At 36.8% G+C, this 19,031-nt stretch overlaps 1 protein-coding gene across 2 annotated transcripts in view; it reads right to left on the reverse strand.

Annotated features, from left to right (window-relative positions):
* MED13L (mediator complex subunit 13L) overlaps nucleotides 1–19,031 on the reverse strand; it is a 204,047-nt gene that overhangs the window by 47,080 nt on the left and 137,936 nt on the right. For both annotated transcript variants that reach the window (XM_075041838.1, XM_075041839.1), the window contains exons 5-9: nucleotides 9,654–9,799; nucleotides 8,035–8,229; nucleotides 7,447–7,638; nucleotides 2,301–2,463; nucleotides 1,380–1,484 (exon numbers count right to left, since the gene is read on the reverse strand). In XM_075041838.1, the coding sequence (XP_074897939.1) occupies nucleotides 1,380–1,484; nucleotides 2,301–2,463; nucleotides 7,447–7,638; nucleotides 8,035–8,229; nucleotides 9,654–9,799 (801 nt within the window). The remainder of the gene's footprint in view (nucleotides 1–1,379; nucleotides 1,485–2,300; nucleotides 2,464–7,446; nucleotides 7,639–8,034; nucleotides 8,230–9,653; nucleotides 9,800–19,031) is intronic.

Below are 19,031 nucleotides of genomic sequence, written 5' to 3' on the forward strand. Positions count from 1 at the left end.
ATACAGCACAGGGTCTCGAGGTCGAACACCCTGCCCTTCATATGATGCACAATCCCTTTATCTCTTCTTCTAAATACACAACAAACAACTGGCTTCATGAGAAGTCAAACACAAAAGGTACAAGGACACAATCTCTCTTCATTCAATTTTGGACAATGGAAATTTCTAATCGACAACCTTTCAGAGATTGTGAGAACGCTACATTCCTAAATTTCTCTGTACAGCCAAATCTATAAAGAAAGCTCTGCAGAGTTTGCTGTGGCAGACAACACATTTAAGGATTTGGTGAGACGATATATTAAATACTATTATTAACAACAGCATTATTCTCAAGTTTGCCTCGCTGTTTAAAGAAAAATAAAGACGAAAAAAGAAAACCAGCTATGTCTCAAACACAAAAAGCAGAGAATCATTTCAGCCACATCACTGGCTGTCGTGTTGACTATTATTTTGGCAAAGACCCTTACTGCAGTTGGAAAGGGGCGGGGAGGCAGAGGGGGATGAGAGGGGATGAGACGGGAAAAAAAACAAAACAAAACCCGAAAGTGCTTAGCATAGCACCATCAGCATTTCTGTTTGATCATAAGAATGACATTACATCTGTGCATACTTAAGGAATAACTTCTTTAGGTTATAAAAACATCTTTACCAACCTTTTAAGTAGATGGTGACCTTGGGAATTAAAAGTTTCAGTAGAAGCAGTTTCACAGGACTATTTCACTGGAAACTGGTTTTTTTGTAGCCCTGTAACATCTCTCTCATAATTTTAAGAATGGTTAAGCAGAATTGGTGGTGCTGGTTTGCCTTTCCTGAGTGAGTAGTACCAGAACTTTGAACTGTGATTTCTTTTTGATCAGTTGACAGTGGATGACCATGCTGCAAAGGTTTTATATTCTCTTGGATGTTTTTTGGTGTCCTATGAGTCATGGCAGATTGACTAGAGGTACATGGAGTAAAGCGATTCTTAGGAATATTTTTCCTCTTCCTCCCAACAGGGACAATAGCACTAGCCCTCAATCGGGATGCTCTAAAACTTATGCAGCTTTGGCCCCTCTTCATCGTGAGTCTTACCACTCCGCACATTAAAGCTCACATTCCTGAAAAGCCTGAAGGATGAGTTCATTATGAACAAGAAACGTTTGAGTGATTCTAGGCCCCATTCTCTAGTCTAGGATCATTTTTCCACTCAAGTTGACTACTGCAAGTGATGATGATATGAGACGCATATTAATCACCTGAATATGAGTGATGATCACAGTTTTGATATTAGAGTTTCCTCTTCTCTCAGCTAAAACATAACTCCCTTTTGTAAGTGTACCTCTATATGAATTAAACAGGCCTCTTCCAAATGATAAATGCTTACTCTCTTCAAACCTCACCTGGAACAAGAACAACTGACTCTTTGGACTGGATCCACAAAATCCCAAGAAACAGTGTTGTTAGGAACTTCCTCTTCCAAATTTGCAGTTGTAATTTGATTCCTCCTGAAGAAGATAGAATTATTTTAGTAGTCATCACCTTTTCAAAAACCAAAATTTTTAAAACGTGTATGCATAAATTCACATATGTTCCCCTCAGATAAATTACTTCCTTCTACTTATTCTGTATTTAACAGTAGTTCCCTCTACTTCCTTACGGTTTGATTTATGTGAGAGAATGGTACCAGCTCTACGTCAGATAGCTCTGTCTGGAGTTTGAGCACAAGAAACAAGGGGCAAGCAATTTAAACTGAATCTGGAAATTCTTCTGATATATCCAATGAGAAAATTGCATGGAAATAGTGAAAAATAATGATTTCAGGGCACACCATGCCATGAATATACTTTAAATCTCCGGTATTAAAGGCCTATGATACTAATAATACGAATTTACCGTAACCTTGTCAATTGGAATTTTAGTCCAACACATGTAATGCTTTACAAATATTATCCTTAGAGTTCTAAATATCAAATATATACTGTTTGTTCTTCAGTCACCCAAGTTACAGTCTAGTAACTACAACTGGAGCTAGAAAATACAATCAAATCTGAAAGCATCTAGCTGAAGGCACATATTATGGATTTGTAACGTCAAAGACTGTCACAATTAAGATCCATAACTGCAAATACAGTGTTAAGTGTTAGGAGTTTTCAGCTGAACATAGTAACAAATATTCTTTGATAATGGTGTTCTACATCATTAGCTTTGAGTAGTGGTAAAAGAATCTGTGAGGAATAACATTATCTAAGGCAAAACTATTACAATTTTAACTACTTATTATGTGATATTAATAAACAAAACCATCAGGACTGCTGCCTTACTTGGACTGTGACCTGTTGAGAATGCATTCCTTCCAGACACGGTGAACCATATGATTGTGAAATTTTGGAGTAATCTTGCCTGATTTCTTTGGACTGTGTACACTGACTGTCCCCTCCTGTACAGTTGAATGGCTGATACTGCTCTGAGAGCATCCACTTTCTCCTGCAATATAAATTAAGCATTAATGTTATAGCTGTTCTTAATATTCACATTTAATAATTTTTCCTGAAAAGACTTTCCCTCTTATAAGGCTGCTGACTACACAGATGTTCACTTTCGCTAGAAAATGCTTAAAGCATCATGACAAAAGACTGACTAAACTACCTTTCAAAGCAATACTTGCCTTTGGGGTAACAAAGATGGCACGAGGTTATACCAGGTACAATAGTCGTGCGAGTACCGCACCTCTCGTGACATAATATACTCTGCCACTTAAATGGAGGTAGTTTAGATACCCACCTACAGCCTTGTAGTGAATCACTAAGACATAGTGCAGATAGAGTTTTTTCACAATTATCCTCGATGTTAAACTTGAATTTATATAGTCTTTGGTGAGTTGCTTTAAAGGCTAAATTTATTATAATATGGATGGTTCTAAAAGCATCTATTGAGAAAACCAGTAATTTATGTAGACTACTTCAAAGCAAGAATCAGTTCTTTATACTCAAGATAAAACCTCACTGAAGAAATGAATGGATTAGTGTGATGCTATTTCTTTATAATATACTTGAATTGAAACACCAGAATCAAAACTTGCTTTGGTAAAATCTTACAGTTGAGATGTATACTGCTACAGAAATTGTTCCACAGTTGATCATTAGTATATACTATTAACATCATACGTGAGGTTCTCAGTAATACTGTATGATTATCAGAGATAACAAATGAAGATATTATTTCAATAGCCTGAAAACTGATTTACGCTCTGCGCTTCATTTCGTTCCATCTGTGATGCAGAAACCTTACCAGCTATTGTATAAGCAGATGTTTTTCTTCTACTGTGAAATATGTTTTTGTTTTAGACTAACTGCAATCTAACACAGTCATCTTTACAAACACAAACTACAACAGTAGAGGGAGCTTTAGGTTCATTTGGCCTGGAGACTGAGTAACACTACTCTGTGCTCTGGATGGAAAAGTAAGGATATGCCGCATTTTAACAAGGTCAAATCAGTGTACAGAACACTTCGTCCTTCGGCCTGATGCAATTTAAGAAGCCTTAAGAATGAAACGCTGAAAGGATTCACTACTATACATCGCTGCATCTAACAAGGTAATTCTGCTGATTTCTATTAGATGACTTTCAAAATACAACTTCTAAAATAGTGCACAAGCTGCCTAACCCCTGTATCTTCTTTGATTCTTCATGCTTATATATTTTTTTCTCCAGCTAGACCTTCCCTGATTCTCTTTTTGTAAAGAATTCTAATTAAAAAAGAAGAGGCAGTCAAAACCACAAGTCCCTAGATGTACTGAGGCTTGTGGCTGTAACAATTTATTTCAGTGGCTTTCAAATGTTCTACAAACATTATGAACTTGACAGTTGATCAAAAAAACAGGTCAAAACTTCAGAATTAGCCAATCTGTCCTCCTTTTGGGTGGGGCAGGAAAGATTCTGTGTATATAAATAAACATAATGTGCACACATATACATCACATACATCAACCAATAGCAGAACAGTTACAACTGCCAGTTAAAAAAAGAAAACTATGATGGAAAGGGAGGGATAGGATGTATGAGAGGATAACCAAGGAGCTACCCAAGCTTTCAAGTTACATTTGAGTGCATTAATTATTGTTTTCCAAAATTCTGTAATATTTTTATACTATACAGTACAGCATACATAGCATAATATGAAACAGAACTTTGCAGCAGGCAAAAACATTTTGTTCTCATACACTGACACTAATTTTTATCCATGAGAACCACCGACAAAATACTGGAACACACACAAATAACTATGTCACATAATAGTATAAATACTGGAGAACACAACCAGCCACTCACCAGAGGTCAATACACAATCCCTATGGTGCAGTCTGTTTCTACACATGAAAAATGTCATTCCCCAGTTTCAGCAGCAATTTGTTTCGTTACATACTTTAGACACAATCATGGAAAATACAGTTGAAAGATACCTGAAGAGATCATCTAGTTCATTCCCTGCTTCAAAGCTGGATCAACACATTTGACTAACCTGTTCTTTGTAAACAAACACACACACCCCCCAACAAAACATGAAAAAAACCCAATTACCCACCCACCTCCCTGCAATGGAAACTCTGCAGCTTCCCACCAGCCAATTTATTCTAACACTTCATTATCCTTCCTCAGAGAAAGTTCTTCTTCATGTTTAACCTAGTTTTGCTTTGCTCCAGTTTAGGTTCATTACATATTGGTTGCAGAGAAAAGATTATTCTTTTTCTCCTTTTATGTCTCTAAAGACTGTTACACCATCTCTCCTTCAAATTTCTCTTCTCTAGACTAAACAACTTCAATTCTTTCCATCTTTTTCTGTAGGTCCTGTTTGCAAAATCTATAACCATTCTCACTGCACTGGATTCCATCCAATTTGTCCACATCTTTAAGTGTTCAAAACTAGACATGGTCCAACAACCATATTTTTACTAGTATGGGGCAGAACTGAGAACTGAAGTATTATTCATGTCCCTCAAACTAATCCAGTTTATGTATCCCATCTACTGATGCTGAACTGCATGACATGTTTTTCCAATCCATTTCTCCAATTTTTCAAGGTCTTTTAAAATGGTGTTTGATATAATATAAAGGAATCCTTTCATTGTTCGCTGGAGAGGCACCCCTCTGATACAATTTCATATTGCCCTCAAACAATAGCAGAGATCAAACAGAAACTGTGACTGCCAGATTGGACAATATGAACGCTTTTTAGACATTAATAGTTTATAAATATTCTAAAATAGAATACCCTTGTGATAATATACAAGTGTAACAGGGATCTGAAAAATATAAAAATACAACAGTACATTAAAATATGCATAAATACTTTAATATTGTTATTTAGAAGTTGACTGTCTTGCTTCAGTTAGTTACTAATAAACTTTTTGCTTATTTTAACTATCAGTTGCCTTGAAAAACACCATGCAAAGTGAATTTAAATCCCACATTCTGTATTATTATCAGTAAATACTAGATACTCTGATTGTCTTCATATACAGGCACTGTTCATGGACAAGTGAATCCAGACAAGTACTTCCATGGCAATGAAGCCAATGATGATTAGTTTTCTTTCGCTTTGCGTCAAGATTGATCCTCTTGATGTGACAGAACCACCTAATAAAGGCTAAGCTAGCTTGGTAGCTCCTTAGACCTCAGTGAGGGTATAACAAGGATTCTTTATTCCCATCTGGCTGCATAGTCTCACAGAAACTTGTAGGAACATTCATGTCTTCAATGCTTCTATTGCTCTGTGAAATTTAGTAAGCACTAATCAACAAGTTCAAAAAAACCTGCAAGTTCAAGCAGAAGGTTGCCCAGTGGTGAGTGGTCTCTAATGATTTTGCCAATGTGACTCAAGTCAGAGAATCTTCCGTGAACCAAAACTCAATTCCAAATAACAGTCATTTGCAAAGCATAAAACATGCTGGCACTTGTGAAATTATTATTAATAAAGCTTACAAGGAGAGGCTGAGAAAGCTGGGGGAGAAATCTTATCAATATATACAAATAATTGACAGGGAGAATAGAGAGGATATAACCAGTGGTATCCAGTGAAAGGATAAGAGGCAATGGGCATAATTTGAAATACTGGAAGTTCCGTTTAAATGTAAGAAAGAACTTTTACTGTGAAGGTGGTCAGCCATTGGAACAGGTTGCCCAGAGAGGTTGCAGAGTGTCTGACCTTGGAGATGTTCAAAACCTGACTGGACAATGTCCTGAGCAACCTGCTCTACCTGACCCTGCTTTGAGCAGAAGGGTTGGATAAGACAGTCTCCAGAGGTCCCTTCCAACCTCAACTATCTTGTAATTCTGTTAGTAACTGGCAAGTGTGTAAAGAACAAGTTCAGAAGACAATCTACACAGAAAAAAAATTAGTTAGTTGTAAACATGCCTTCAAAACTTTTTTATTTGCGGGGGTGGGGGGAATCACTGAATTTCTTTTTTCTGTATCAGATATTTTCTTTTCTTTTTTTTTTTAACTTTATTATCTTAGAGAAGTTTGCACTCAAATAGATGTTTAAATCCTCTGTTCCTTAGTTCTCATTTGAAATTGCAGTCCTGAATTTTTTTACAGCATAACCACAATGACAGCAACTAATCTTAAGGTCTTGTCTGTATTCCAGATGATGACAGGTTATAGATATTTATTTTCATTTCCGAGGAGCAAAAGGATGTACATATTCATTTCAATGACACAAGATACTAAGGATCTAGTACCCCACATACCAAGCATTTGGATGGCTTCTGAGATTAGAACTACTATGGATCCAAACATTTGAAAGAGGCATACTCTATCCAGACAAAACACGTAACTCACTTGCAAATATTATGCAGCACTCTGCCATCTGCATATGATGCAAGCCCATGTCAGACCTCATCTGGGAAACCCAATCTCCTTCTTACCAGTTCCAGAGACTTATGCATTTCTTTTGAATGGCCCTTAATTAAAATCCAACTATGTTGGACAAAAAGAGTAGCTAGCATTTGCAAATTTTCATTATACCAACATGAATGCTTAGTTAAGTGCTGTATTTCTAGCTCTTTACAAGAAGAGCTACTTACTCTTGTATGTTCACTGTACTCTCGTACCACAATGACTCAACACCCTCCTTCAATCCCAACACAAGAAAACCAACACTTCATAAACACTGGCAAAATCTGTCAAACACTGTCAGACTCTAGGCTCTCGGGTATTTGCACTACTGCACAAAGATAATGCAGTTATAGAAAACGGAGCTTAACTGAATTCACAGTTTTGTTTAAAGACATGTCTTCTTCAGGGGTGTTTAAAGCAGTGGCTTTAATTTACCACAGACTTACAGAAAAAGTCCTCTCCTAACTTTCAGTCTCTCGCCTGTCTTTAATCTGCTACTGTTCACATAGTTATCCCCACTTATCATGAGCTATGCAAAAATGAAAGACTGCCTCCCGAGTTTATTGCTTACCCATAATGGCCTGCTCTGGAGAAGTGGGTGGAGTGAGTGGCATCCCACAGGTACTAGCAGGATCTTTCACACTTCCAAGCCCCTGCTGTCCCACATTTAAATGGCCTCCAGTATTGGCAGTGTTCTGTGACATGGGGATGTCACTCTGGGAGATGAGAACAAAGGCTGAAGGATATACCATCCTTACACCACCTACAAAGAAATGGAAAAACAAAAGTCTTAAACATACCTGGTAATATTCAGCAGCCTTAGCTACTTCAACTTGTTTTCAATGTCAATTAGACAAAACTTATTATCCCAAATATAAAGAGCTAAGGAATTGCACATACTAATGTATACCTAACCCTCTATAACCAGTACAGAGCTGAAACAAGTAGCTTGATACTGTGAATAATAGCATGTGGGATACAGGGAGTACAGAAGCTTGAGGCAAGATAACTAGTCAGATGTTCCAGTGTCAAGAGAGCTACAAGAGAAGATAGGAAAATTATAATGGCTGTTTCTGATTAATTAGATTTTTTTTTTTTTTTTTTTTTTTAAAAATCACGTGGAGGAAAATAATCCTTCAGGCAGAATACTGAAACTTACCAACAATGACTTCAACTGCCACAGGGAAATCGTTGTCATATCCCAACTCTTCTTCCTCTTTCATGCCTTCTTTTTTCTTCAGCACCATAGGGTAAAAATACTGCCATTCCTCCATCAATTTACGAGTTGCTGGGTCTGACATCTTATATGACTGGCCCGTGAGTGTACCATTTAAACCATAAGGACTCACCAAAACTGCAAAGTAAGAAACAACAGTCCCTACAGTATATATATATTTCAACCATTTATCAGCCAGTGTCTGCCTCTAGCTTGAGTCACTGTTCTACCTGCATGCTGATTTAAAGGATCTGCCTTCAGGGGAAAACTACTGCAAAATCAGGTAAGGGTGTGAATTTAAAGCTATGTTACACTGCACTAGCTTCCTGTACAGCCATCCCTACTGAGCTAAAAACGGACCTTTTTATAGTTTAGTTTAATAATTTCCACAATGAACTAAGCTAAGCGTACTGAGACAGCACTCATTACGGCAAAGGGATGACCATACATGGAAGTAATAGAGGATAGATATTCAACAATAGGGTTTTACCAGGAACATATGGTACTAGAGGCTTCTCAGCATTAAAAAGGATAGACGTAACAATATATGAAGAAGACTACAGTCACGACAAGTAAGGAGAACTAGTTGCTCAACAGATATTCCCATTCACACTCAGTTTTGCTTTTACTCATATGTGATTTGAGAGAGTAATGAATTTAGCTCACTGAAATAAAACCTTCTAAGACTTAAGTGTCTGAGCCTCTGTCAAAACTTTACATTTAGAAACAAAATGTTTTTCAATAAAGCTTCTATAAATTAGCATCTCTATGAATGCTTATTTTATAAGTCTCTGGGTCTTTCTTTACTGTATGTTAATTTTATAGAGATTTCTTGCTTTAATTGCTTTGAAATTATAATTTCAGACTGTAGTAAAGACAGTATAACTCAATGACTCAAATATTCTTACATTTTTTTCAATTTAGAGCATTTCATCAGAATTGCATCATGAATTTAATAAGCTATTAACTTAATTCTGTAGAACCCTAATTTCTTACACTGGCAAATAAATAGTCAGAGATACTTCAAGTTTTTCATTGTTTCTGATACATTTTCACAGACATCCCTTCTTAAAAAAAACCAAAAACCAAAAAAGTTGACAATCTATGAATGAAAAGTACTCCCAAATTAGATAAGCTCAGTATTTGTATTCACGTAGCATTCAAGTTACAGATTCGAGCCCACTGACCTAGACACTCTGCAAAAAATCAAATCAGTGCACTCACTTTCTTAAATAATAAGTCCTTAAAAAAACCAAACAAAAACCCCAACAAAATAACAGATTAATTTCTTTGTTTTATTTAATATATGCATGTACCTTTAAAAACAATGTTAATGAATATAAAGCCCTGGAAAATTCCCATACCATTTATGGCTGGCTATAGTGCTGAAGTTCTAACAATATTTTCCCTTACATCCACAACTTCCTGAATAGAAATTTAACCCATTTGAAGAGTTACTTAACCTTACTTTATTCACCTCTGAAGATAACATCACCAGGAGCAAGGTCCTGCCACACAGAAGCAAGGTTAAGCACACAGAGTTCCAAATCCAGCTCACTTACCTTGGAACGGAGACGGTGAGGACTGGGCCATATGGATATGCTCTTCGTTGATCAGGTAGATTGGCTGGTGTTGAGCAATCTCCACACTTGTGCACACATTGCTTTCCCCATGAAGAAAGAATGTGAAGGCGCACGACAAATGTTCACTGGAGGAGGAGGGAGACAAACGGGAAAAAGATTTATTAGCATGTTAATGAACTCATGGGCGGTTGTGATTCCACAGCCTTAGAGACCAAATATATACTCTTCTGTTTTGTCACTTGTGACTACTGAATACAGGTTCATTGGCTGATTGATAACCATGCATGACAGAATGACCCATCACTAGACAACTATTTGATAATGTTAGCAACTATCTGAAAGATTTTTTTTCCTACTTGTTTCAATTAATAAGATCATTACAAGCAAATGGGATTTTAACCAGGATTCAAGTAGTAAAAATAGGGGTCTTCAGAAATTCTTCAAAATTCACTCTGTAATGGGTTCTAGCCGAAAAGGAATAAAAAAGGAATAGGAAAGATGTTTGTCTGATACCTCATGAGAATCTCCATTAAAGAAAATAAAAGCACATGAATATTACAAAAAGTTGACAATGGTCTAAGATGAAACATGGATTTGCCACTGATGATTAAACTTAATTTGAAATGAATGGTATTTAAAATGTTCCCACTTCATTCTACCCATAGAATGACCTCCCATCACAGCTAACTATTTTCTTAAATATTCCTTACCACAAAGCCACAAGAAAAAAGAAAACAAAACACATTTCATGCTTTTTATCATCATTTTGATCAAGTAAAAATTTACAGAGCTGAAGTGGTAATTGTGCAGTAATTTTTCTGTCCAATACCATAGCTGCGCAGAGTTCTATAGCTGTTGGCTTTGGCACTGGGCCAGCCAGTATTTTAAAGACAGCTCTTAACTACCTTCACCAAAAATAAACAACACATGCAACTAAAACAATTTTACTTTAGTATTTAAGTGAACCAACTGCTCTACTACTGCTATTTTTAAACAAAGGCACTGACGGTGTAGAATAGGAAGCTGTTCTAATCTTACTAATCTCTGAATGATTCTACACATCATGTAGAACAACTTTTCGTCCTGTACTACAAGTTACTCTTCTGTGAGCCTCAAATACTACCACAAAAACCTGAAGAAAATGGTTAGCTGAGAAAAATCCGGAGAGAAAAGGTTACTTAAGTCACAGATAACAACTAAACTTCCTTGGTGCTATCATCCTGTATTCAGAAGTACTTGGTAGCAATAACTTAACTCCAGGAAATAAAAGGTTTCATTAGATTTCCATTTTCACAAGGGAAAGAAATTTCACGATCATCACTGTTACAGAAGTCAATTGATCATTAATTTACATGGAGGGAGAGGGAAGGAATGGGACATGGAACAAAATGGGTCACAGATTCCATGTATTTCTATCCAGCTATCTTGCCCCAAGAAGAAAAACAAATCAATTCATGTAAAAAAACCCATAACTGAACAGCAGATTTCTGCACATCCAAGAAATACAAAAATAAAAGCAAAGCCCAATTATTTAATCACAACCCATTAGTTCCCTTACATAGGATGATAGCCATTAATATAAAAAAAGGTCTTAATAAATAAAAAAACCATGAGAAATCTGGTCTAAGATCAGGCAGGGATAATCTCTGCAAAGAGTTCAGCATGCAGCAGGTCAGCCTTTCTAAAGCAGAGAGCAAAGCTATTTGTAAAGTAGTCATTTTCAAATCCTGTCTTTAGGATATTACACCAAAATCCTCCTGATTCTGCAAGCTTCCTAACAGTGTTTGACTGTGAAAGTCTTGCTTGTCTTCTATTGAACTGAAGAAAAAAAATAGCCTTCTGGGACCACACAGGGACTCTTTCAAGTCTCCTGCAAAGTGGTCTGGCACGAACAAATCACATGCAATCTTATGCAACATTCACAACGATCCATAAACACTGTGAGACTAAGAAATAGACCAAGTACAGTTTAAAAGACAAAAGATTAATTTGTTTTTGCAGGTAAGGGAATGCATGCCACTAGCTTTTTTCAACTGAGAGTCAGCCAACACCAAAATTAATCATTAAGTTCAGAAAATTAAATAGCCGTGGATTAAAAGCATACACGACTAATTATAGGAAAAAAGATAAACAAATACAGTATTAGCTCATTTTACATTCCTGAAAATAGACAGATGAAAGAATAATAGTAATGAATATTACTACTCATGACCAGCAACAAACACTTCATTAGTGAAAGACGGATCATTTCTAGCACTGGATCCGAAGTAAATCATGCTCAGCTGTTGAAAGAGAACCAACCAATCTCAGTCACTCAAGTATTCCTTTTCTTCAGACCACTGCTGAGGAGTCCTTGAGGTACAAAGCACTCTCTGCAAGTAAGAGAGTGGAGCAAGTAAGCCTCCAGCCAGCCTGCCCCCGTCCAGCATTCGGCTTTCCTCCCTGCTCCCTTCCCCAGGCCTTCCTCCCAAGGGGGGTCTTACAGTGCTTTGCAAGAGAAGAAACACATCAATTTTACACTCCCGCCAGTGCCAGAGTCATTGCTATAAGCTCAGCTTTCAAGACCAAAAATAATAAAGATCAAGGCCTGGGGACTTCCTACACGCCCAATAAGCTTCTGGCAGATTCCGAGTAAAACGTTTACTTTCGTAACAAATAGGAATTCTATTTCAAGAAAATAGCGTAAGCACGCTCTGTGATGTATACCACTCAGGCATGTACATCCCAGCCTCCTGACATTCCTGTCTTTAGTACATTTCACACAATTCCTTAAATACCAAGCTGCAGAAATCACTCTTGCTACAAATGTGAGACAGATCTTCAAATAAAATTCAAGCAGAAGAAAACTTACCAAGCTAAAAACCAGTCAGCCTTCAGAAGCAGACTGAGCACTGAGGTTTTACTTTTAATAACCGTTTTAGCTACAGTTCTACGGTGTACATCAAGACCTACATACTTCAAACTAAAGCTTCTAAAATATATAAATTGTTCAGGTCCTCACTAGAGTCTTCCAACAGCGTTTTATCAACATCCAGTTTTCTTAACAGATCTACTACTCTTTGTGCTAACAAAAGCACCATAAAAAAGCTAAACACAAAATGTAGATCAAACTAGAGTTTCTAAAAACATTCAGCACCATGTTCGGACTCTTTTTTTTTTTAATTTTATTTTATTTAAATTTATTTCAACCAACTTCAAAAACTGAAGCTGACAGGCTTTTGAGAATCCACTCTGCTATCTCTCCAGGTTTTTAAACTTATTTCTGTACTCTTTCTTATCTCCCTGACATTCAAACTATCAGAAACCACCAGAGGCACATGTGAAGTGGCTTCCAAACTATTTCCCCTATTCTACAAAGTCTGTTGGAATACCTTGAGCTGCCAATTTATACCTATTCAGAACAAGTACAATAATAAAAATACTAGCAATTTTGAACAGCTGCATTATACGCTTACTTTGCACATATTAATGAATTACACAAGGAACAAAACTAGCTTCAGAATCATGTTTCAGAATCTATATTGCTACCCAAAGGAAAGGAAGAAGGGACAAAGTCTCTTTAGGTGAAAGTGTGAAAGCAAGGTGACCATCCTGAGCAAGGCACCAGACATTCCTGATCCTTATCAAAGGAGTACAATGTGCCACAAATTCCCTAGAAGAAGTTCCAAATCAGAAACCTGAATCAGACTGAAGCATCTAATGCATTAAAAGAAATAAAGTTGGAAGCACTTAAAATTATTTATGCCTTGGGCGTAGTATAAAGTGAAAATGCTTTAGAGATGTACCCACCAACTAAGTATGAAATACACTTCAGATGGACTAACTCAGCTACCTACCATTTAGGGTTTGAGGTTTTTAATTTCTTCCTTTCCTTGGTTTTTTTCAGGCATACAAACAGTACCACCAGAGACAGTGGTAGCTGCAGTAGTTTTCCATCAGAAAATTTCAACACAAACTTAAATAAGACATATTCTTTTCATCTTACTTTATAAAAATTAGAAATGCTTTAAAAGAATGCAAATCTGTAATGGTGCTCTCGCCACACTACACAGGAATTGTCCTCTCCTTTTCACAGTTACCTTTTCAGAAACCTTTCTTTCCTTTACAGGTGACCAATAGCTGCCTCAGTTAGGATGTCACCTTCCCAAACAGAATATATAGAACACAGCTGCATTAAGGCCAAGGTCTGAAAAATGCTCAGCACTGTGGTCTTGAGCCAGCACAACACTTGAGCATATACTTTAAAGAATATTTCCACTATATTCACTGAGAGAGACTGATAAGCTAAAACCAAAATAATTGTTTAAATAAAAGGCTTCTATTAATAAAAATACAAAGAAAGCAAACAAAAAAATCACTCCCTAATTACACAGTGACAAATATTCAGTGCTATTTCCCTTAATTTTATTTTTAATCTGTTCTTGGTGTTTTGATCCCTACCTTTTAAGAGCAAGGAAACTGGTAAAGAAAAGCGCAGAAGAAGAAATAGCAATGTCATATTATCTTTTATAACAAAAGAAAAGATCTATGTCCTTCTCCTAAGAATTGCAGTATTTTTTTTTCCCCATAACACAGAAAAATCTTCAAATAAAGAGTATTTACATTACTCAAACTTTCAATTTGGCACCTAATCACCTGCAACTGACAACAACTGTCTTTCCAATGTTTCCTCTGGGATCTTCATTACCTTAAATAACCTTTGAGATGCCTAAAATGTAGCTGAATACATCATCAATGTAATATTTAGGACCCTCCATAATCTTTATGAATGCCAATCCTTCAGTCACTATAAATGACTTAAAAGAAATAACATTACATTGAATTTACTTATACATAAAAATTAGATGAGGATTATGAAAACATGACTATGTTTAAACTACACAATGTTGGCAGAGAATGGAGAACATCTGATGGATTTATGTATTTTTTCCATTTGCTAGTAGGTTTATATAAATACCCAGTGGAAACTGCGCTAGTCTGCACTGAAACTTTAAAGAGATTATATCCATACAAATAATCTCAATGAAAAAAATGCCAATGTATTGCAATTCATAGCTGAGTTTTGAATGTATGTACTAAATGTACGTCTGTGTACAAAGTCAAACTGTACCTTATAACAGATTTCAAAATAGCTCATTTTGCATGATGAATGTGGAAATCAATTACTTCAGGAAAATAATAATAAAAAAAATGTCAATAACAATTACTTTGGGATTGGGGCAGGCATCAAAAAGAATCTACACAAAAACTTAAAAGAACATCAGAAATTTTTTTTCCTTATTAGAGGGATACTACAAAAATAGTTTTAGGATATGGATTTTATCGTTATTATTTTAGTGATTTGAAATCATTCACTGAAAAGCACTTTTATGTTTTGAAAAACACTGGCTGCTGTGCAGTGTACAGTTTCTAAGCTAGGTTTAGTCCCAAATACTGCAACCTACTTAAGCACCCAGAAAGTGCAATAGGAAACAGATGACAATACTGACACTAAAGGTTACTTAGAAGGATGTGGTGAAAAATTGAGAATCCTGTATTTGTAAACATTGGTCCTAAACAACTGTTTTAGAACAATTTCAAGGATGAGAATTTTTTAAATACTTATTTCTCTACAGGCGAGCTTGAGCTCCCTTCCTCTGCCACCAGGCTGCTGGCAATCTCTTACTTCTCTCCTTTAGTTTATAAGCAATTGTCCATAAAGCCACTGACTGGGTACAATTAATTATATTTTATGACCAATAAATTGTATTGCTGTTCTAATTCCCCTCAAAATTAGGGCTGGGATCTGAAAGCCCTTAACTGACAGTTACCCCAAAATAGCTTTACCAAATCTGATCTCAGAAGAGAGGCAGCAGTAAGCCACACGTGTTAGGAAACTAGACAGTCATACCAATGAGACTAATCACTTGTCTGATGTGGACTATAAAGAAGAGGGTATGAAAAGGCTACACACAGATTTGGAACATAAGAGTAAGTGTGAGCATAATAAAATCGTTTCCTTTAAATTTGTCTAAAGCAACAGGACAGTTATTAGCAGGTCACAGTGGTGGTCTGGACAGGAGATGGCAGCACCTGGACACACCTACAGTCAATAACACTCTTGAACAGGTGAGAGTAAATTAACAGCCAAATATGAAAATTACCTCTTCTAAATAAACTGGAAATAAACATCCTCAGTGAAGTTTGAATTTGAACAAGCTCCCACAATCACCACAGACTGAATGTAATGGGAAGAGAGAAGAAAAGCCTTCTGCTTTGGTTTTAGAGAAGTCAGACCTTTTGTTCACAATGCATAGTGGCCTATGCGTTCTCCTTACAGGAGAGAAATTATGCACTTTCATAGTGCCTGGACCTCCAGTACATTTCTCTAGGACATACAATAGTCCAATTTAGGAACTAAGGGGACCTGCCAGGCAGCCGTGTTAGCAGAGAAAGCTTCTTCATATATACCAAGAGAGCAAAGAGGACCTGGAACTGAGACTTAATCAATAGCAGAAAAAAAAAAAAAAAAAAGAAAAGAAAAAAAAAAGGCCAGGACACATTTTCTGGCCCTTAGGGGAAATAGCATGTTCATATGGTAAAACCTCTTCATCCCAAAAAGGAAGGCATTGTCTACACTGATTTACTGGAAACGGTCCTTGGCTGCGCTATCCCCAGAACCTCTCCTGGGCTTTGCCTTGCAAGAGTGCTAGCTGCCACTGCTCAAAGCCAAGTAGCGAGCATGCAACAGTAAAGCAGTCTGGATGATAGCACGCCAGTTCTTGAGATCATGACCTGTCTGGTCTAGTAAGTAGCATAGATACAGTCTGAGAGGCAAAACATTTATGTGGCATTTCTCATGCTTGCGAGTTACCCATAACATACTCTCTGCCTGCCAGATGGACTCTGAACATTGCCCAAGCTGAAATAAGACAAAGTTAAGTTATTAAGAAGTACAACTTCAGTAGTTCGCAATATATGTTCAAGAAACATGGCATAATTAGTAACAGTTTTTGCAGAAACCACAACTAAACCAAAAAGGAAAGCATTTCCAGACATGAGACAACTCCAGAGTTTTCTGGATACAACAGCCTTCCAACAAATGGTAAGCAGCACAAAGCTGACCGCACTTCTGTACTAGGCATGAAACTCACATAGTTGGTTTCTCTACGCTATGGCCTCAGATGCAGGCCCATAGTCAAATATGTGACACAGCAACCTAGAGCCTATTTTGTGCTCTACAACTCCATGTATTAACCACTGGTAATCGAAGACTTGCTGCCCAGCTGCATCCAACATATGCTTTGTGTTAGAGCTGGAGAGAGGATTCAGCTGACACTGAACTGCAGCAGTTCCTTCAGCAGGATCTTGTTTGAAGGCTAATGAAGACCCAGCTGAAACCACGTGTTGCAGCCATTTTACTATAGCACACAACTTGAAACATCTTTTCTTCATGTGACACACACTGTCATCTCATGAACAAGGGAAACTGATCCTGGGAGAAACCTGGTTACACAGGGAAGACAATCTGTTTCTGTAGCTGTTTCTGCCCAAAGTCACAGATTTTTCTATGGCAGAGAGTAAGAATACAGGAGACCAAGTTGAAGATTAAATCATATTGCTTTGGCAATTACTCCTTTTAGCTTTCTTTTGTTGTCTCTTTCTCTTCTCCCCCCCACCCCAAAAAAAAAAAAAAAGAGGGCAGAAGAGAACATAAGTTACCAGAACTACCCAGGTCTTTTAATGATTGTATTTTGTAAGTCAACATGTTGTCTCACATATTCTGTTGGATTATTTTTTTTAAATGTATGAGATGCATGCACAGAAACTTGGTATAAATATTAATTACCTTTAGTGTTTTTCCAGTGGTGGAGTAAAGTACTAAGATAACAGTTTCACAATGCAGCAAGCATTTAGATAACATTATCTAAACACTTTCTGTGTTACAGACTTACTATCTCAACACTTCCTCAGTTGTCATCAACAAAAACCTCTTGCCAAGGCTAATATATGCCTCACTATTGAGATTCTCTTCCTGATCCCATCTCTAACAACCTTCTATTCTCTTCTCTGTATAAATGTATGCACAAGATGACCTGCTAGCCTGGAGGGATACTGGAGTTTATACTTCAAATGGATACATCAATCTGTAGCTTGACAGGGCTAACAGCAGCATGAACACCTCCAAGAAGTCAAGGGGAAACTGCTGCACATCACATTAGCTAACATTTTGAGGAGTAATTATATTGTAGTCTCTCTACATACTAGACCTACTTCAAGTCTTCGCTGGAGGAAAGGTCACATACAACGTACATAACCTTTAATATGAACACAGTACAAACTGCTTTGCATTTTCTGCACTGGCTTTTTATGATGTCTTAGATTAAGATAGTTTCCATGTTTGGTTTTTTTAATGACCTTAACAAAGATGGACTGGATGATATACAGAACAACGTAACAGGGCTTACACAGTCTAAGTAAATTATACTGTGGAAGTGGCTCAAGCTTAGGAGGAGAGAAGTTTCCACTTTAGGAGAGAAGATCACCGAGCTTTTGCCACATGAGTTCTGCAGGGAAGAACATGTTCTACAGTAATAGCCATCTCGTTCTTTCCCTGAAACCTATACCTATAAAGATAAGCATATTTTTGCAATACTTAAAGCAGTGTTTAATATCTAGTTTGGTTTTTATTAATGGATTATTTAAAATTTATAAGTAGCTTCTCCAGTGTACTGGCATTGTGAGATTTTCTTCCATGTACAACTGAAGTAGCAGTTTTACTCCTGTGATCCTCAGTGAAATACTACACCATAATAGGTGAAAAATCCTCCATGAACAGTCAAAATAAAAACCTTATTTTTCTATATTAAATGTGTTGCATGCATGTTGAACATGGAAATTTATTACTAGCTGCACATGTGTATATAATATGGCTTGTCAAAATATGCTGTTCCAATCTAAAATTTGCTTCTCATTATTTTTAAGACGAACTGAAGTAATTCCTAGACTGTTGATGGTTACTAAAGAAATAATTCAAAGTAACACAACATCCCTGAATAATTAAAGTCAGCAGCAGGCTGCCATGACCACTGCTACGTATTTCTTTTCTCTACATCTAGGGACAAATCCTGCTGTTCATATTGGTTAATACCAAAGGCAACATGGAGTAAGAAGGAAGGCTGAAAGCCCCTGGATCAAGGATAACGTTTATCCTCATACCATATATGCACAAATATGGGACAATGACAGATGGCACGAAAAGGTTGGTCACTACATCTGCTAATATAAAAATGAACCAGTTAAAATCAGAGTATGGCAATGCAGGTTTTTTTAGTTAACACTTCATGACTAGAAGCACAACCCATTGAAAACAACTTT

The sequence above is a fragment of the Buteo buteo genome, chromosome 11 (genome assembly GCF_964188355.1).
Source record: "Buteo buteo chromosome 11, bButBut1.hap1.1, whole genome shotgun sequence".
In the NCBI taxonomy this organism is placed as follows: Eukaryota; Metazoa; Chordata; class Aves; order Accipitriformes; family Accipitridae; genus Buteo; species Buteo buteo.